Genomic DNA, 20,734 nt, shown 5'->3' with positions numbered 1-20,734 from the left:
GCGGGCGGGAAACCCCGTGGCGCTGCGGTTGTTGCGCACTTTCAGCGTCGGTTGGTTTTTTCCCCCTCCCCCTCGCCCCGCCCCCACCGCCCTCCCCACCCCCCCCCTCCCCCACGCCTCTCTCTCTGTCGGCGAAGCGCAGGCGCCAGGCAGCCAACAGGAGGACGAGCCCTTGATCGATCCGAGCCCGGAGCCGCGAGAGAGATAGAAACAGACAGGAGGAGAAATTAAAACAAAATCGGAGAAAACGGCTGACCCACACCGAGAAGCCGATTTGCCGTCGAGCCGCGCCGACAGCCCCGTTTCATCCCCAGCCGCCGCCATGAACAACCAGGGCGGCGACGAGATCGGGTAAGCGCCGGGGACTAGGCCCCGAAGCCTCCGCTTGAGTTTGGAGACCCTCAAAGTTTCCCCCCTCTCGCTCCCTCGTGCGCGGGCAGCCGTTAAGAGCGGACCCCCCCCCCCCCCCGGTAAATACCGAGGTGTTTGTTTACCCCCCCCCCCCCATTATTGACGCCGCGGGGGGGGGGGCGGTAATGGCGCCTTGTGAAGGTCAAAGAGGGAGGCAGGAGCGGGATTTTATTAATTTCTTCTGATTAAAACCGGGGGCTTTCTCCCGGGACTCAAGAGTTTATTTTTTCGGGCGATGTCGCCGTCTCTCGGGGTCGCCTCTTACCCCCCCCTCCCCCCCCCCTCCCCCTCCCCCTCCCCCTCCCCCTCCCCCTCCCCCCTCCCCCCTCTCCCCCTCTCCCCCTCCCCCCCCTCCCCCTCTCCCCCTCCCCCCCCCTCACTCAGAACCCCCCTCCCCCCCTCACTCAGAACCCCCCCTCCCCCCCCTCACTCAGAACCCCCCCTCCCCCCCCTCACTCAGAACCCCCCCTCCCCCCCCTCACTCAGAACCCCCCCTCCCCCCCCTCACTCAGAACCCCCCCTCCCCCCCCTCACTCAGAACCCCCCCTCCCCCCCCTCACTCAGAACCCCCCCTCCCCCCCCTCACTCAGAACCCCCCCTCCCCCCCCTCACTCAGAACCCCCCCTCCCCCCCCTCACTCAGAACCCCCCCTCCCCCCCCTCACTCAGAACCCCCCCTCCCCCCCCCTCACTCAGAACCCCCCCTCCCCCCCCTCACTCAGAACCCCCCCTCCCCCCCCTCACTCAGAACCCCCCCTCTCACTCAGAACCCCCCCTCTCACTCAGAACCCCCCCCTCTCACTCAGAACCCCCCCTCTCACTCAGAACCCCCCCCTCTCACTCAGAACCCCCCCCTCTCACTCAGAACCCCCCCTCTCACTCAGAACCCCCCCCTCTCACTCAGAACCCCCCCTCTCACTCAGAACCCCCCCCTCTCACTCAGAACCCCCCCCTCTCACTCAGAACCCCCCCCTCTCACTCAGAACCCCCCCCCTCTCACTCAGAACCCCCCCCCTCTCACTCAGAACCCCCCCCCCCTCACTCAGAACCCCCCTCACTCAGAACCCCCCCCCCTCTCACTCAGAACCCCCCCCCCTCTCACTCAGAACCCCCCCCTCTCACTCAGAACCCCCCCCCCTCTCACTCAGAACCCCCCATCTCTCTCACTCAGAACCCCCCCCATCTCTCACTCAGAACCCCCCCCCCCCATCTCTCTCACTCAGAACCCCCCCCCCCATCTCTTTCACTCAGAACCCCCCCCCCATCTCTCTCACTCACAACCCCCCCCCCATCTCTCTCACTCACAACCCCCCCCCCCCCCCCCCATCTCTCTCACTCACAACCCCCAATCTCTCTTTGATTTTTGTGAATATTGATGCTCAATTTGAAGCACGATGTGGGGAGAGAAAGAGAAACATGGCCGGGGGCACAAGTCTACCCCCCACACGTGCAGCCCAACCAGCAACAAATGAGACCCACATCAGTTATAACCTTTATATCATCCCCCTTTTCCTTCTGTTCTCTTGTCCCCTCCCCAATAAGTACCCGATATTTGCTAAAGGTTTTAGTCGTGTAATTAGGACATGTTTAAAATGCTGCCCCCGCCACGTGTTCTGCCATGTGGATGTAACCTTCGGGGGGGCGAATTTCAAGTCTGCTCTCCCGGTGGAAGTGTCAAACGCCTGACACAATTAAACCTTGGTGATATGCGATCATATATAACGTGTGTAGGTAATTGTATTTCAGAGCTGTGCTCTCTTGTACCGCTTGAACTGTTTCGCAATTTAAACGTCATCTCCCTCCCCACCTCGTGTTAAATTATTCACTGAACCTCGAGTGTGATTTTGCCGGTTGTGAAATGCTCGGTCTTGCATGCTATGGTGCAGGGGTGTTCGCCTGTGGTGCTGCACGAAAATGAGCAATGTGGCGTGGAAAACAGAAAACGCTGGAGAGGCTCGGCCGGGTTTGACGGCCTCTGTGGGCAGCGAAACGGTTGGCATCTCGGGTCCAACGCCACTCCTCCACAGATGCTGCCACACCTGAGTCTTTATTCTCCCCCCAGCGTTTTGCTTTTGAGTGATTGCCTGGTGTGCCCTCCGGGATTATTCCACGCTTTTGAGAGTGTCCAGATGAGAATGGTACTTTGAACAGCTCTTTTTTTTTTTTTGTTGAGACGAGGGAAATACGAGCCATTTGTGTTCATGCCTAGTTTCCTTAGCATGCAATGAAATATATTTTGTTGGGTTGTTGATTGAGCGAGAGGAGCACGATTTGGGTGACATAGGGGCTGTGTAGCACAGGGCTAAATCGCTGGCTTTGAAAGCAGACCAAGGCAGGCCAGTAGCACGGTTCAATTCCCGTAACAGCCTCCCCGAACAGGCGCCGGAATGTGGCGACTAGGGGCTTTTCACAGTAACTTCATTTGAAGTGTGCTTGTGACAATAAGCGATTTTCATTCATTTCATTCATGTGCAAGTTACAAAAGGGGAAATACCGTGGGTGCTGGAAATTAGAAATAGGAACATATTGCTGGTGAGCAGGTCAGGCAGAATCTAGAAAGAAACAAAGTTAATGTTTCAAGCCAGTGACCTTTCAAAAAGTTAATGATGTAACAGGCTTTAAGCAAGTACAAATGCAGGGGAGGGAAACAGATAGGCTGAAAAGCAGGAGATTAAATGACAAAAGGGATGATGGTGCAAGACAAGGGGGCGGTGATGGAACAATTAAACAAACAAAAGTTGGGCCTGCAGCAGGTGTGAATGGAAGTGAATGGCAGTTGCTTTGGGAACTGAATGTCCTGCAACAATGAGGAAATACTGGTGTGATGAATTGTATATTTTTAAAAGTATTTGTTTATCCAGTTTGCTGAGATTTGTTAAATGGCTGTAAAAATGTTTTTGTTGCCTAGAGCTCAAGTGAATATGCAAAAGACTCTTAATTGTTCTCTGTAAGAGCAAGGTTTAATTCTTACATTACACAAGGTGGTTTTGATTTGACATTCCACCTGACTTGAAGGAAGAACTCCACAAAGTATTATTGTGAATGTCCAAAATGAGTTTGTGTAGACCTTTCCAGTGATGAGAGAATCATCTCAAAATATCACCTGGGCAACTAGTTTTGGGGGAGGTAACATACAGACCAGTAGAGGTAAAGTACCTCCTAAGGTACTTAATTCACAGGAGTGTTATCTTTTTAAAAACAAATTTAGAGTACCCAATTAAGGGGCAAATTTAATGTGGCCAATCCACCTATCCTGCAGTCACACAAACACGGGGATAATGTGCAAACTCCGCACGGACAGGGGCTGGGATCGATCCCAGGTCGGTGCTGTGAGTCAGCAGTGCCGACCACTGTGCCACCCGCATCAGGGGTGTTAACAGACAGAATGCAGCACGGTGGCGCAGTGGTTAGCACTGCTGCAGAGGATCCAGGTTCGATTCGGGCCCCGTGTCACTGTCCGCATGGAGTTTGCACTCTTCCCATGTCTGCATGGGTCTCGCCTCCATAACCCAAAGATGTGCAGACTAGGTGGATTGGCCGTGCTAAATTGCCCCTTGATTGGGGGAAAAAAGAATTTGGTATTCTAGATTCAAAATTTTAAAAAATGCAACACTTTGGAGCCGTATAATGTATATGAATGATCAAGGAGGTAGGGCTTAAGGAGTGTCTCAAAGAAGAGGCAAGGACAGGTTTTGAGTGTAAGTTCCAGCTCCCAGGGCCTTGGCAGCTGAAGGCACAGCGGTCAGGTGTTTAAATCGAGGTGGCGCGAAAGGCCAGAGGAGCATCAATAATATTAATTGCTCATTGTCACAAGTAGGCTTCACTGAAGTTACTGTGAAAAGCCCCTAGTCGCCACATTCCGTCGCCTGTTCGGGGAGGCCAGTACGGGAATTGAACCCGCGCCGCTGGCATTGTTCTGCATTGCAAGCCAGCTGTTTAGCCCACTGCTAAACCAGCCCCATATCTTGTAGGGGTGGGGGGTCATGGAAATGCAGGTGGGAATTTTTAATTTGAGGTGTTGCTTAATGGGTCAGTGAATTTGGATGATTAGAATTTAGTATTGTTGGGACAGGGAAAAAAAGAGTTTACAGAAGATAGAATGTGGGAGATGTCAATTCCAGAATCACAGGTTTGAGTGGGGGTTCAGCAGTGGATGGCCTGAAGCGTGAGTGGCGTTTGGCAGTGTTAGTTTTAGAAATAGATGGCCTTGGAACAGATACGTGGTTGGAAGATTTAGAATCCCGATAGGGCAGAATGAGGCTGTTGACCCTCTGAAAGAACACTACCTAGGCCCATACCCCTGCCCTATCCACTGCGCATCGATCAATCCACCTAACCTGCACATCTTTGGACTATAGGAGGCTACAGGAGTACCTGGGGGAGAACACGCAAGCTCCACGCAGTCACCCAAGGTCGGAACAGAACCCTGGTTCGTGGTGCTGTGAGGTCATGAGGTTGAGAAGAGCCACCATGCTTTGCATTGGCTGCCAGGGAGAGAGATGAAGGTGGCTTGGATAGTTTGGCAGGGAGGTGAAGGCAGTGGCTGGTGGAGGTTTAAAAAACAAATTACGAGACAATTGAGGGATTTCATTAAATGCATCGTTGAATTTTAAATCTTCCTTCCTGTGGATTAGCAAGCATGTGAGTGATATGTTAGCGGGACCTAGTGAGTAGACATGTGTGTACAAGACTGCCATTTGGCACAGTCCTTTAAAAATATGCTACATTGTTGGCAGTGCTGTGTTTCTGATGAGATCTGAAACCAAGGCCTCAACACCTGTACGCTCACAGGGAGGTAAAACATGCTGTGGCCCCATTTGAGGAAAGGAAAATGTTTTGTCTCCTGACCAAGGTTTACCTCTGACCAAGTCTGCCAACATGGATTGTGATTTGTTTTCATGTTGCTATTAAAACCAGTCATGCTGGTTGCTTGGGAGCAGGCATTTTTCTGATATATCTACTTGAAATAGTAGCATGTAATTAGATCCCCCAAAACAAGATTGGTTAACGTAGTTATGTCATTTAAATTCAACATTGTTGGGAAATCTTAAACAGTTAAATAATTAATTCATCTTGATTCAGGTCCATGTATGTTGTCCAAACGCAAGTTTATTTCTCTGACAGCAGTGGTGTAATAACTATTACGGTTATACAATTGATTCATACAACCTGGTTTCTTGCAGACCCAAGGTGATCAAACTTGGCCTCTGTAGATGTTGGACTTCCGACTGTCCTTGTGAGTTCTAACCTTAGAAGGGCTGTTCCCTGATATTTCGGATACGTTTTTTTGAGAGTTATATCACATGATACCCAGAATGTATATTAAAGCGAGTTCCTTTTCGCCCAACCTCCAGACTGTCCGAATGGCTGTCTGATTTAACTGTTATGCAGTTAAAATTACAAAAGAAACAGGAAGATGTAGACAATCTCAAGTAGTTAAGTGATACTGCTTGGGTATTTCCTTTGTTGTGACAAATACCTGATACTGTTGTGAGAATGTAGTTTCCACACTGGTTCTGGCCAGTAACTGATAATGCATGCAAATTCTGATAACCTCATCCAGATGTAGGATTAGCTGTAGGATTTGGGCAAATTCTAATAATTATTTTCCTAGGATACTTGTATAATAGGTAATTTTAGAATGTAAAATAGATATAACTAATGGCTGGCACCTTAGATAAATGCGGAACAACTAGGGTTGTCATTTAATGTTTTGTTAGCTTATTGTCATCCTGAATAAAATTAATTATAGTTTAATTTGATGCTTTTGGGGGAAAATTTCCTTGATAGGTATTTGTTTAGACCTCTAATTGCAGACTAGGGGCTGGTTTAGCACAGGGCTAAAGAGCTGGCATTTAAAGCAGACCAAGACAGGCCAGCAGCACGGTTCAAATCCTGTACCAGCCTCCCCGAACATCCGCCGGAATGTGGCGGCTAGGGGCTTTTCACAATAACTTCATTTGAAGCCTACTTGTGACAAGCGATTTTCATTTCATTTTTATTCATTTAGTGTATATTGAAGATTCATGGGATTAAAACCCATTTATGATAGGTAACCACAGAATGGTTGGGCTCATTGGCCTATTTTCTGTTGTAATTTCTTTGCAAACCTGTTGGATTGGCAATAAAATTAAACTAACTTGAACATGTAAAGTTAGAGTGTTCATCTTGCATTTGTGCACCAATGTTAATAGTCATGGTCTTATTCTTGTTCTAACATCCTATTGCGTATCATTTCTATTATGAATATTGAATAGACATGTCAAGATCGAGGAAAATGCTAACACTGGTATTTTATATTTCAGGAAGCTGTTTGTGGGTGGTCTTGACTGGAACACTACACAGGGTAGGTTGCTGTTTTCCTACTTGTGCTAATAGCTTTGCTAATCATAGAATCCCTGCAGTGCAGAAGGAGGCCATTTGGCCCATCGAGTCTCGCCCGACCCTTTGAAAGAGCACCGCCCCACCCTATTCCCATAGCCCAGTTCCTGACTTAATCTTTTGGACACCTAAGGGACAATTTAGCACGGCCAATTCACCTAACCTGCACATCTTTGGACTGTAGGAGGAAACCGTAGTACCCGGAGGAAACTCAGACAAGGGGAGAAAGTGGAAACTCCGCACAGGTCAGCAGAGGCCGGAATTGAACCCAGATCCCTGGCGCTATGAGGCAGCAGTGCTAAACACTGTGCTGCCCCCATGATTGAAGTTAGGTTACTTTTAACGTGGTGTGGTCATGAAACATTAGCACCGTTGATTTCTTTTGTTGTCTAGTGGGGAGGGCTTAGCCAACTTCGATTAGTAACGATTCCAAGCTGTATGCAAGTGAAATAATGCCATAAGCCAACGTTGAATGCTCAAAGTGAATCTTTCAATTTACGTTTTCAGACCGCGCATATCTAGGGATCTCAATCTTTGAGCTGTGACACTGAATAGTTTGAATGCCAGAGAATTGTACTGCGTATTCAGGAACTTGAATTTTGTAGTCCTGTGTTTGGATCTCAGAACTTGAAGATGTGAAGTGGGCAACATGAAACCAACTGTCTAAATTGTTTTTACTTAATATCTTCCTATTATACCAATTTTTGGATTGGGAAACGCTTTTGCTGGCTGTGGTAGCTGTTCAAAGTGAAGAAAAGCTGAATTTATGACTCAATTTTTAATATTTTAACAGAGACTCTCCGTGACTACTTTTCCCAATATGGGGAGGTGGTTGATTGTGTAATAATGAAAGATAAGATGACAAATCAGTCTCGAGGTTTTGGATTTGTGAAGTTCAAGGATCCAAATTGCGTGGGCATAGTACTAGCCAGCAGACCTCATAATCTTGATGGAAGAACAGTAAGTTGATTTTTTTTTTTTAAAATTTCTAATTAATATTTTTCAATGGTTAAGTAGGATTTAAATTGCTATTTGAAAGTATCCTAGAACTTGAACTATCCACATACAAAATAGTAAAAAAAACTGATTTTCTGGTGAGTATTTGACCTTGTTACCTTTCACTTGCTATTTAATCATATTCCTAAAATTATTCATATACTCTGCTAATTAGCTTGGCGGTTTCACACTCGTGTTGTCGTCTCCCCGTCCCCGGCATATAGCATTGTGTCTTGAAATTAAAATCTTGCTACAATAAACTCCTCATCAATTCAAATGATTTGTATGATGCCAGTCCTGTGTCTTGGAAGTTCCAAAATTACATTTTTTGGGCTGGTTCAGACTAGTCTGCTTGGGATAATCATGAGGGCAGATCTGCAACGACTACTGGCTGATTAGACCATCCTTTTGTAGCACTGGAGCTATACATGTCAATTTTTATATAGATATTTTAGATTAGCAGTTTGGGTAATGTTAGATTTCATGATGTACAAAAATAAAGCACAATTGTGAGATACAAATTTATAGCCACATTGTAGCTATAAGATATTATTTAAGCCTTAATGGTTGAAAGTATTGGACATTTGGTTCATAGCTTTGAAGTATAGTAACTACCATGTAGTAAAACTCAGTGCAAGTGCATTTGTGACCAAATTTAGGAAAGGTTTGCAGAGTCTGTTTTTTGTTAGCTGATGTAATTGCTCTCTTTTGAAATAATAGTTGTATCAACATCAAATGTACCTCTAATGCAGCATCCTGAATGCTAATTTGCTTTTAAGTAGATGCTTTTAATGTAGTATGAAGTAGATTAATGTTTATGGGTTAAGATGCATAGGTTAAGATCTATTGAAATAACCGTGAAAATCACAGTTCGGCAACAACAACTTGAGTCCAAAGAGGCTTCATAGCGTTATAAAGTAAAATTTGAAACAGCCGCACAAGGTGATATTGGGTCAGATGGCCAAAGGCTTTCCCAAAAGAAGTAGGCTTTAAAGGAAGGAAGTGAGGCTTCAGGATTGAACTCTAGGACTTCTCTCTCTCTTCTTCTTCTTCTCTCTCTCTTTCCTCCTCCCCCCCCCCCCCCCAAAACAATTTAAAAATACCATTGAGTTTGTTCCTGGTTTTACTTGTACTTATAAATCAGCGGGGTTTTGGTACATTTGTATGTTTTTATTTTGTTTTTGTAGATTGATCCAAAGCCATGTACACCTCGTTCCATGCAGCAAGAAAAACCAAAACCAAAAGAAGGTGGTGGATGGGGAGTAAGTATTGGGCAGAAAGTGCTAAGCCTTCGACTTTATGGTGTTGACCACACTGAAACTGCTTGCTCTGAGTGTACCGAAGGATTCTGTACTCTGTGCTAGATTGTAGGTATCGTAGAAACGTGAATTCAGTAAATTGTCTCAATTATATATAATCCCCACTCGCTTTTGGAAAGAAAAAGGATCAGTTTGTGTTTATTCATGTGTAAACCTTGTTTTAAAACTTTTTACTGCTGTAGCAAGGGTTGGCGGCCCAGTCCATCATGCCACAGAGTGGAGACATTACTGTGTACTGCTCACGTCCTCGGTTTCAGTTATCGTGGGTAACTTGCAGGGAATGAGAAGGAACTTAGTATTTGCAATTAAGAGGAAATCACCTTGGAGACACTACAAAGGGCAGTGATCGGTAACCTAGGCTAGTGATGTGGCCCTCCTTAATCTTAGTTGGCTGCAAGACTGAAATTGGGCATTCGCACAAACTATGGCCACACAAATACGATTAAATACATTAATATGCACCAAATATTTCATAACCTGCTACAGAATCCCTACAATGCAGAGGCAGCCATTCGGCCCATCGAGTCGGCACCAACCCTCCGAAGGAGCACACCATCCCTGCCCTATCCCCGCAACCCCACCTCACCTTTTGAACGCTGAGGCAATTTAGCATGGTCAATCCAACCTTCAGCTAAGTCTAACCTCCAGCCAGTGCGGTGCATGATCTGAGATCGCCATTCCCGCTTCCTCTGCCCCCACCAACACCATTCGGCTCACTACAGAAAAGTCAATTCTGGAGTATACCTTGTATACATGCAAGAAAGAGTACTCCCTCTCCCCCAGGTTCTTAAATCTCCGGGTCCACCATTCCCATCATTTCCATAAACCCTATTCGCTCCTTCACCATCCTCAACCTCCCCATTGACTTGGGGCTTGACCTGTCCACCCTTGGTTCCGGCACGCAATTAAAATCACCACCCATAATCAACTGATGCGTGTCCAGGTCTGGAGCCGCTTCCAACAAACCTACCACAACCCCCACGTCCCAATTCGGCGCGTAGACATTCACTAGCACCACCAGCTATACACCCCGTTCAGTATCACGTCCTCCTCTCTTCCCCCACCCCCCGCACTTCTTTGGCACCTAAAACCCCGTCCTTTTGCTCAGCAGGATGGCAAACCCCGCTACTTTGAATCAAACCCCAAAATACTTGACTTACCCATTTCTTTTTCAACCTATCCTTCACCCGGAGATGCATCTTAGCAAACACTCACAACCACAAAATTATCCACCCCCACACTACCCACATCTTCCGATCTCTGTTGTTCCAGTTCCTCCATCGCCTATTGACATTCAGTTCTCCCCCAGTTTATGGTCTCTGATGAAGTCATTGACCACCTCTGGGGGTTCAAAGTAGTATCCCTGTCTTTCAAAAGTCACCCACGGTTGTGCTGGGTACAGTACCCCACACCAGATTTGCCTTCGGTAACGAACCGTTTTGGCCTTGTTGAACCCGGTGCGCCTTTTCACCAGTTCCGCTCCAATGTCCTGATCTTCCTGCATCTCCTTTCGCTGCTCGCTGAACTCTTCTCTATTGAATGGCATCAACTGCTCCATCTGGGGTTTTTCAAATTGCGACAGTCCTTCCCTCTCCACCATCTACCCAATTGCTAGTGTGCCATAGGTCTCCTCCAGTTCCTTGGCCAGGTCTTTAACCTTCTGCTGGGTCTGATATCCACCAGACATGCCACTCCTGGGTGTAACTTCACCAGCTACACTTTCCTGTCTCAATTCCCCACTTTCGGGTTAAAAAGAGCTCTATTCAACCCTTTTGAGCTGGAGCTGCCTTGTGTGCGACCATTCACTCCATGGCTGCTGCTGGAAGTAATGGTCTTTGTTTCTGTTCAGTCACAAAATAATGCAGATCCCAACTCTTGTATACCATTCGCCATCATCGATTTTTCTTTTTTGGCTGCTCCTGCAGTTTTGATTTTGCACTTGATTTTTCACACCATTTCAACTCGAAGCGATCCATTGGACAAGGGCAAAGGTATACCCAAAAAAGTAATATCAAAAAGTGCACCTCCCACAAACGCCTTTGCGTCGTGAACCAAGTGTTCTCCCTGTGCTTGCATTCCCAGAATGCGAGATGCCTCGGAACAGATTTGGGAAACCTTATAATTGTGGTAAACCTACAGCAATTCATAGTTTTGTCCTCCACAAATATGCATTGAAATGCTTTACTTTGAATATTCTGTTGCCTAATTTTAATGAAAATTTCCAGCTTCATTCATGGTGTCAGGGAATGAAATATCAGCTGCAGGACTGATGGTCATGACTCGAGGACTGATTACTTTCAGGTTGCTCGTAAACCATCACATTTTCTGAATGTTTTAAATATTTATCTGAGTCACTACAGCACTCTAGCTCAACACCATCCAGGACAAAGTAGCCTGCTTGATTGGTACCCCTTCCACAAACATTCTATCCCTACACCACCGAATGCCATCTACATGTTGCACTGCAGGAACTCACCAAGGCTCCTTGGGCATCTTCGAAACCTGTGACCACTACCATCTAGGACAAGTTCCCCACCAGTTACTCATCATCCTGACTTGGAAATATATCACTGTTCCTCCACTGTTGCCAGGCCCAAATCCTGGAACTCCCTCCTTAACAGCATTGTGGGTGTACCCTACACCTCCGGTATTGTAGTCCTTTAAGAAGGCAGCTCGCCGCCACCTTCTTGGGGACAACTAGGGATGGGCAATAAATGCTGGCCTGGTCAGCGACGATCATATCATTAATTATTTTTTTCAAAGTACGAACAGTTATTGTTGCCATTTTCTAAATGTTTTTTGTCTGTTGCAGAAGGGTTCACAAAACCAGAGCAGCAATAAATCAAAGAAGGTATTTGTTGGTGGAATTCCTCACAACTGCAGTGAGACAGAGCTCAGGGATTACTTCAAAAGGTTTGGAGTGGTGAGTAATTTGTCATGTTCACACTTGTCCCTATTCAAAATGATATTTTTAAGAACAAAGAAATTACAGTACAGGAACAGGCTCTTTGGCCTTCCAAGCCTGCGCTGACCATGCTGCCTGTCTTAACCCTTCCGGGGACCATATCCCTCTATTCCCTCCTATTCATGTATTTGTCAAGGCACCCCTTAAAAGTCACCATCGTATCTGCTTCCCTTTGACGTCATTGTTTACCGGTCTCTTATCTGTGCCTCATGGCACAGCCTGTAATTTGAAAATGCCCGTTTATCCTTGCTCAACCTGTATAGATGCCCTTGTAACCTTCCTCACTGCTTTCTTTCCCACCTAACGTATCGCCAGCAAACCTGGATACATTACACCTAATCCCCTCATCTGTCATGGGTGGTAAATAGCTGTGATGCGCTATCACTGACCCATGAGGTGCTCTGCAACCCAAAAATGTCATATTTATTCCGGCTCTCTGTTCAGTGTCCATGGACCAATCCTCAATCTATGATAACAGAATGTGGACTGACAGAGGGCCATAATCAACTATGATGCTCTGTCTGGTTTGGCAGCTTGCAGATAGATCCACAGAGCAGTTCCATGTCTTGTGCTGTTTACTTTTAGTGTTTAGTTTTCCTAATGTTTCTGTATATACTGGAGTTACTTCCCCCATTGCTATTGAATGGAGCAGTGATTCCATTTTTGGTTTGAGGGGAAAATAAGTAACATTTGTTTCTATTTGATTAATACACCTTGATTGAGGAATATAACAAAAAACCATAAAAGGGAATGAGTTAACTGATTTTGTCCAAATGGAAATTTCTCGACTTTGTCTTCTGTCCATGTGTCTGCATTACCTGTCTGTCTTGCTGCTTTTGATATTTTGATTGTTTCTTTTAGGTCTCTGAAGTGGTAATGATCTATGATGCCGAGAAGCAGAGGCCCCGAGGTAAAGGCTGATCCACTTTGTTGTTGATTTAATCCATCTATCAAATTCAGATGACAAACTGTCCCTTAAGCCATACAGTACTTTTCAATATGGGTTCTCAGAAATGTTTATATGACTCTATTTTCCAATCCTTTTCTCTTAAAAGCCATTGTTAATTTCATTTGACAAACAAAAATGAGAAATATTTAAATTTTAGCCATTGGAGGAAGGTTAGCATGTTAAGTCAGTTACCTGGCAAAAACATGCGTTTCATAAAGCACTATTAGAAACGTCAATTGTAACACGATATTACAATAGTTTCTTGAGCAGACTGCCAATTTTCCCCCTTTCCCAGTAACGGTTTGTTGCTGTGGAATAAAATCCTGAATTAAGTAAACTCTTCATCAGAGATTTAATATGCCTCTGGAAGACTCCTGCATCCTATTGAACTTTGTGAAATGTTGCTCCTTGTATGACCTGAGTATTAAAATTTGTTTGCCAGATTATTGTGCAATTTAATTTTGGGCAAGTGATCTGTGGAAACAAAGTAAATAGTTGTACGGTTTTAAACAAAGAGTGTGACATCTTAAACCAGTAAAGTTGTGAATTAGCCTACAGAAATGAGCTTCCCTATTGTGATTTTATGCATATAATGGAGTCATGCCTCAGCCCAAGAGACCCAAACACAATTCAAGCTGACACTTAGTGCGAGTGCGGGTTTGAAGGAGTTTTGGAAGCTGGATGTGGCTTTTAACTGAGGCCCCCATCTGTCCCTTCGGTGAACGTAGATGATCCCACAGAAGAGCAGGGAATTTCCCCCAGTGTCTTGACTCAACATTTATCCCTCCACCAATATCACTGAAACAGTTTATCTTACTGTGGCTTGTGGGACCTTGCACTGTGCAATTTGGTTGCCATGTTTCCTCGTAGTGACCACACTCCAAAAGTGTTTTATTTGTTGAAATAGTGAAATGTGTTATAAATGTACATTCGTTCTTCTAATATATATGGAACATTTTGTCCTTTGAGTTTGTTTCTTGTAGTCAGGACTATTCCACTGTTTTTCCATGCTCAATCCCATTACATTCATAAGGTTTCACTTCTTCATATGAGGTTTTATGAGGGTCTTTTTTAAATTTGATTGGCTCAGAGCTATTTCATTATAATATAATGGGCAGGCAGTGGTTTGGGTTGCAGAATATTTATTATTTTGGAATGCCTGAGCTTGAACCCTGATTCAGTATTACTCGCCATTTGAAGTGCAAGTTCTTAGCCATGCTGTTGGATGAAATACTTTGTAGTGGATTTATGTGCTGTTCTCCTCACCTCCAAGCCCATAATGGGGACTGTTGTCATGTCTACAGCGCAAGTGGTGTGCTCCAGCTAAAGAAAATACTAATGTTCAAAAGGTCACAGCCGAATATGCAAGTCAATTTTTCACATTTGTATGATTTTGGTAACCAGGATATTGTGTTATCTCTGCGGTTTTTACATTTGAGGTGCCACAATGATGGTGTCTGTCCTTCCCTTCTGACCAAGGCACCACCCCTCCATTTCCATGTTGTGGCCAGTGACTTGACTGAACACAGTACTAACCTTTAGCAAGCTGGGATTTTAACCAAATATTGTATAATTGAAGTGGCTAAATATGAAAGCATAGTGGTAGCAGCGCCATCTTGGCAATATCAAACATTAGTACATTGAAGGGAAATGGTACCCTGAAGGGGAGAAAGTAAACCAATATTGGTGACTATCTATGGCGGCCGTAAATGGACAACATGAGCTTTCAGGTCGGGCATTGAGGACTGATTGCATGAGTAAATTCAAGAGCTAGATAAGTAGTTGGAGGGATAATTTGAGTCATGGAATATATTTTCTATATGATCAGATGGATTGCTATGGTGTGCCCCCCCCCCCCCCCCCCCCCCCCCCCCGCGCCCACTCCTAGTATATTCCTGTGCTGAATATTCTTGGATGTTACAATGCAACGCCACAATTAATTAAGTCCAAGCTATCTCATTGGAAGGAAATAGTATCCAGCCATGTGGTAAGTGTGTCGTCTGTGAAACTTCAATGGTTTGATTATCGGCTGAAAAAGACATTGGTAAATTAAGTTGAGTGGAAACACCCAAAGCTGGTGTGGTTCAGAAATTAGCTGACTGCGTATGATCAGGTAAATTGCAGCAGCTTAAAGCCTTTAAGCTGTAAATTCTTTGAAATGTTATGTAGGGTGAGCTTGCTTTTAGTTACCTATTGAACTGTAAATTGCTAAGAGTCCATTTGACATTTATGAGAGCCTTTTTTTGAAGGATCTGCATGTGCAAAACATTCCATACCAGTTAAATGTGCTTGCTAAAATGATAGGTTCCAAGTTTATGAGCACCATGCATCATTGAGCATATTTTTCAATGTTCTAATGAATTGAGTACTTTTTAAATTTTACCGAAGGGGATCACGTTCTCCAACTTCATTTTTGACCAAGATGGATATGGTAATTGACCAATCAATGGTTAAAATTTGTTCTGTCAACTATTATTTTTGTTTGCTGACCACTTTTAAAATCTAATCTAAAGACAGTACAATGGTCTTCACAGTAGTAAATTCTGTCACTGGTTTGTCATCTGAATCCATTCATTTATTTTGGATACTCATTTTCAAGATATTTATGTCGAATATATACGTAAGTTAATTAGTCTTCAGTCTTAGTTTCTTTACTTTGTTACTTAAGTATCATAATTTACATATGTATTTAGCCAAATTTAAGTACAGTAATGTTAAGAAACATGAATGTGCCTTGGTTCAATGTAATTAACTTATCTCTTTAGATTTTCTTCTCTAGGTTTGTGATAAGTTGTATCACACAGGTACAGGCCAGTTCTACACAGGAGGGATGGGATATGTCTGTCTGGGAACTGCAATCTTTGATCATTTGCTCTTGTTGCTGACAGCAGAATTTCCTGCTGCAAACCATTTTGGCCTGTATCTTTGTGTAACAAATGTTTTTAAATAGAGCTTCTCTGGGCTGACCAACACAGTTGGATAAGCTTTGAGGGTGCTTTCTGTAGTATATATTTTAGTTTTGGTTTATAAAGCTAAAGCACTATGTTGCTGCTGTCAGCACTAGCTGCAAAGCAATGTGCCTACCAAGAGGAAAAACGCAGGGTTTCAGATAAAACTGGTTGGCCCCAAAATTATATCGTTGTTTCACCAGTGATTTTCTAGAAGTCAATTGAAAACAGAAAATGATTTAAAAATTATATTTTAACATCACTATTAGTTTCTTTTAAATTTTAAAACTTGTATTATTGTTATCCCTGGCCTCCTTATTTTCTTTTGGCTTTTAACTAAACTGTTATGGTATCCAGATGGTCAAATAGTTGAGGACCACAGGCAATTACAAAATGGTAATGTATCAGACCATGCGTCTTGCACTACATTTTAGCCATGTTGTTGAAGCCATGTGCTTCCATCAATTCCCCTTTTATTTTGTACTGACTGGGTATATCTAGTTTACACCTTTTTAAAGAATGCCAAATAATATTACAAGTTGATGATTAACATTAGCTAATTGTATAGTATTTTTTCATAGGTCCTGCATGTTTTTCTGCCAAACAAGGTCCATATTTTTAGTTTTTTGGAGGTACTGTTCATTTAGTCTTGTTCCACTACATAGTAGCTTGATATAAGAATTAGGAGCAGGAGTAGGCCATCTGGCCCCTCGAGCCTGCTCCGCCATTCAATAAGACCATGGCTGATCTTTTTGTGGACTCAGCTCCACTTACCCGCCCGCTCACCGTAACCCTTAGATTATCTTTGCCTCAACGAAGTAGCCTCAACTGCTTCACTGGGCAGGGAATTCCACTGATTCACAACCCTTTGGGTGAACACGTTCTTCCTCAACTCAGTCCAAGTCAGTTCCCCCTTATTTTGAGGCTATGCCCCCTAGTTCTAGTTTCACTCGCCACTGGAAACAACCTCCTTGCCTCTATCTTATCTATTCCCTTCATAATTTTATGTTTTTTAAAATAAATTTAGAGTAGCCAATTATTTTTATTTTCCAATTAAGTGTGGCCAATCCACCTAACCAACACATCTTTGGGTTGTGGGGGTGAAACCCACGCAGACATGGGGAGAATGTGAAAACTCCACAAGGACAGTGATTCAGGGCCGGGATTCGAACCCAGGTCCTCAGCGCCACAGTCCCAGTGCTAACCACTGTGCCACTTATGTTTCTATAAGATCCTCCCTCGTTCTTCTAAGTTCCAATGAGTATAGTCCCAGTCTCCTCACGTATGACAATTATTTGATGTTAAAAGGTTCTAAGCTACTTATGTTGGTGACCTATTACGGTGCAGTGTTGATTTAGAATCCCCGTACATAGTTAAAATATCAAATTCTGTAACTAACCCTGTTGTGACATAGGAATCCCTTTTTTATGTATGAGGGCCAATAGCTTGCATTAAGATTTAATGGCCAAAATATACCTAGGGACGCTAGCTAAAGTAGTTTCATGAATCCAGTTTGCTAACAAAAATGGGTGTGTTTGATCTTTCTGAAAATAATCATTAAAAACCTGAAGCTGAGTTTGTTGATAAGCTCAGTATGGTGGTAGGGGGTACATGGGACCCTGCCCATGGAGAACTCTTCCTTGGAAATCTCTACTTTCTGCTGGAAGACGCATGGACCCTTTGTTTAGAATCTCCCCCACAGCTGCTAGGGATGTAATCGGGTTCAATATTGATTTAAGCATTCTCAGTATTTACAAATCACTTTTACCTGATGCCGCACTATCGCAAATAGATTTGTATTTAAATATGCACAATGAGATGAGAAGCAAGAACATATGTTCACTTGTCTTGTCAGTTTCCTTTGGCGCTCATGGTTGGTCAAGACTATATTGCAGTTTAAAAAATAAAATAAAAATCTTAATGGTCTTTAGTATGTTCATGGAACAGCAGGAGCTCAACTTGGTGTTAACCTCCCCTACCCCCAAAATTCCTTTGAAACGATGTGGATCATTAAGTGGTTTGTGGATTTTTGTGGTCCATAAGTAGTTACCACTGGTAAATTACTGTACTTCAATGTAGGTGAAATCCTGACTGGCTGAAACTTGTCCTCCTTGTTAGTGATTGAACACAGAAGAGGCTTCCAATTATCTGAAACCCTGGGATATCCTGTAAATTACCCCGCCCTAATACTGTGCATCATCCTGTTTTGTGTCACTACACCCTGCTACCTTGATTCACTCTTCGTCGTTGGATAGGTTTTGGATTTATTACTTTCGAGGACGAGCAATCAGTGGACCAGGCTGTCAACATGCATTATCACGACATCATGGGCAAAAAAGTGTGTAGTTGTAGTTTTATTTTACCCTTAGACTGAACCGAGGCTTAGGTGACTGGAGATTTCACTGGGGTTAGTGTGTGGTCTCTGCATTGAAGTGAATCCTGTTAAGAGGTAACTTAACTCTTAGAAGGATCCAGATTTTAATCCTATTTACTGTGGAAGAAGCAATAAATCAGTTGTATTTTATGCTTATATGCTTTTGATAATTATATGTACAAAATCACTTTTCAAAAACAGTGGAACTTAGTTAAATTAATTATGCCCATATATAAGAAATGAGTCTGCATGCATTTAAGCAGAATTTATTAGCTACTTGCACGTTAGTTTTAATTAGCTGTATTAGTTAGCTTTCATCAGAAGACCGGTGAAATCTGTATTAATCATTTAAGTCTCCGTTTAAGAAACCACTCCTTCAGATATGTTTTTAAGGACAGAATTTGTGACCAAGTTTTTTTTTGAGTTGCGAAAACTGGTAGTGTTCATATTAAGAGTCATATCTGTGTCGACATGCTGAAGGACTGGTGGTCAATTTTATTTTGTTTTGTCAGAGGTCACTTGCTGTATACTTTAGTCAGTAATAACCTGCTTTAATGTAAAAACCCAGTTAAGTGGCCTCATTTGCTTGATCTTCATACTGTGTTGTAACGCAACATGTGTGTTTACTCTTATGTATAGGAAAGCAGCAAATTAAGCTGCTTAACTTGGAAATGGGTGATATGTTTTGGTGTTAGTTTTGTTTTACATGAGCTGTGTGGCACAGGTCTTGTAACACAATTTGAGTTTAAAATGTGGGGTTATTTTGTAAATCAGTTTCCAAAAGATATTGAACCTTGCATGCGTTCAGTACTTTGGGCAAAAGAGGGTTTTTAAAATGCCATTGTCTCAACTTGGCAGTCACCAATGAGAGCATTGAAAACTTCTAAAGATTCTATTGACCATTTGTCAGAGTTTGAAACTGCCATAGTATTCAGTCTACTTGTGCCATATAACAGCACTGCAGTGACCCAGTTGCTGATTGTTCATCGCTGTTGTATTCCTGAGAGGCATTTCCAGGCATGTTTAAAATTAGTCTGCCAGTCCCAAAATCCAAACTTGATAAATCACGCTGCAAGATTTATTGAAGAGTGAATGCATTTCTAGGTTTTCGTAAGAGATCCGTTTATTTTGTAACTTAAGTATAACCATCCAGTGTTGAACGCAATTTTTGATAAATAGCCGATGCAGAAGCTCAACAGGGTCTTCTTTCCCCGCTGATTCTGCCAAGAGGACAGCCTTTTGCTACCTTTGCTACGGGTTTGAATGCAGACCATAGGATGAAAATCTGCTGTCTGTAAGAGTCCTTCGCTAGGAGTCTGGGCATTCTGAAACCAGTCCCCAGTGGGCACAAATATGTTCTTAATGTACTAATATACAACTGGTGCCTGAAGGGAGATTTTTGGAAATAGGAAATGCTGCATTGATGCAGAAGGGTTACTCAATGTTGAGCTAAAGGTGCACTGTGGAGGGAGCTTTACTTTGTACCTGCCTGTTCTATATCTGACTTGGGGTACTTATTGACTAAAATGGGTAGGGTACCATCTGAGCACAATACATTTTTCAAATCAGTTCACCTTAATTTCTGGTTTAATCCCCATTGAATAATTCATGTTCTTTTGTCACTTCGATGTGAAGGAAATTATTGCTGTATTTTAATTCATGCCCCAACACTTGGCATTGATGTGCCTTGTTAATACAAGTGTATTCCATTTTGGTTCTTCTACATGGGGCAGTGAAATGATGGAGGTTGACTTTGCTGTAGATTCTGCCTTGGAATGATAATTGGGGGTTGATTTTTATGATGCTTTATCGAGATATCATTTTGTAGTTTCAACTTTTGCCCAGAGTGCTGTCTCAAATTTGAGTACATCTGTGCTGTTCCAAGGCCAAGATGCTATAATTTTAATGGTATTCTTGAGTGCTCCTCCCTACTTTTTCCACCAACCCACTCATAGAACCTTCCAATATTATACCTTTTGGTTACAGTGCAATTAGCAGTGTTATAAAGAGAATAGTAATTTTTAAAACTGATGGGAAGTAGGTTATTTTTGGATTAGTGACAAAACTAAGCTTTACATGCACGTACTTAACAGTGCTAGAACTGACTAGCGCACAGCTTGTTTGCATAATAATGAGCATTGAAAATATCAAGTGCAGGAATATTGTGCCAAACAGTATTTTAACCATTGCGTAAAATGAGGTCATAGCCTGAAAATGAGTAACGTTTATACTGTCTTTCACAGTCAGATAAATCTCAGATGGGTTTAATTTTGACATAATAAAAGCATAATTGCATTTTTGAAGAAAAACGAAATGAGGATTCTGAACTAATTCTTCAAACAGAACTCGTTGCATTAACCGGATACAATTCCCATTCCGTGAAGGCCAGTAT

The 20,734-nt window shown here is 43.3% G+C and overlaps 1 protein-coding gene across 4 annotated transcripts in view; it reads left to right on the top strand.

Annotated features, from left to right (window-relative positions):
• Positions 1 to 111: 111 nt before the first annotated feature.
• dazap1 (DAZ associated protein 1) overlaps positions 112 to 20,734 on the top strand; it is a 28,069-nt gene continuing 7,446 nt past the window's right edge. For 2 of the 4 annotated variants that reach the window (XM_072482148.1, XM_072482147.1), the window contains exons 1-7: positions 113 to 351; positions 6,716 to 6,756; positions 7,585 to 7,751; positions 8,975 to 9,049; positions 11,919 to 12,029; positions 12,933 to 12,981; positions 18,224 to 18,306. In XM_072482148.1, coding sequence (XP_072338249.1) covers positions 323 to 351; positions 6,716 to 6,756; positions 7,585 to 7,751; positions 8,975 to 9,049; positions 11,919 to 12,029; positions 12,933 to 12,981; positions 18,224 to 18,306 — 555 coding nt within the window. In that variant the 5' untranslated portion in view covers positions 113 to 322. Of the gene's footprint in view, positions 352 to 6,715; positions 6,757 to 7,584; positions 7,752 to 8,974; positions 9,050 to 11,918; positions 12,030 to 12,932; positions 12,982 to 18,223; positions 18,307 to 20,734 lie in introns of all 4 variants that reach the window. The other 2 variants (XM_072482146.1, XM_072482149.1) reach the window with 2 other exon arrangements.

This window comes from Scyliorhinus torazame, chromosome 18, assembly GCF_047496885.1.
Source record: "Scyliorhinus torazame isolate Kashiwa2021f chromosome 18, sScyTor2.1, whole genome shotgun sequence".
Lineage (NCBI taxonomy): Eukaryota > Metazoa > Chordata > Chondrichthyes > Carcharhiniformes > Scyliorhinidae > Scyliorhinus > Scyliorhinus torazame.
Note: the sequence above shows the minus strand (reverse complement) of the source record. Positions and strands in the feature narration are given on the sequence as shown.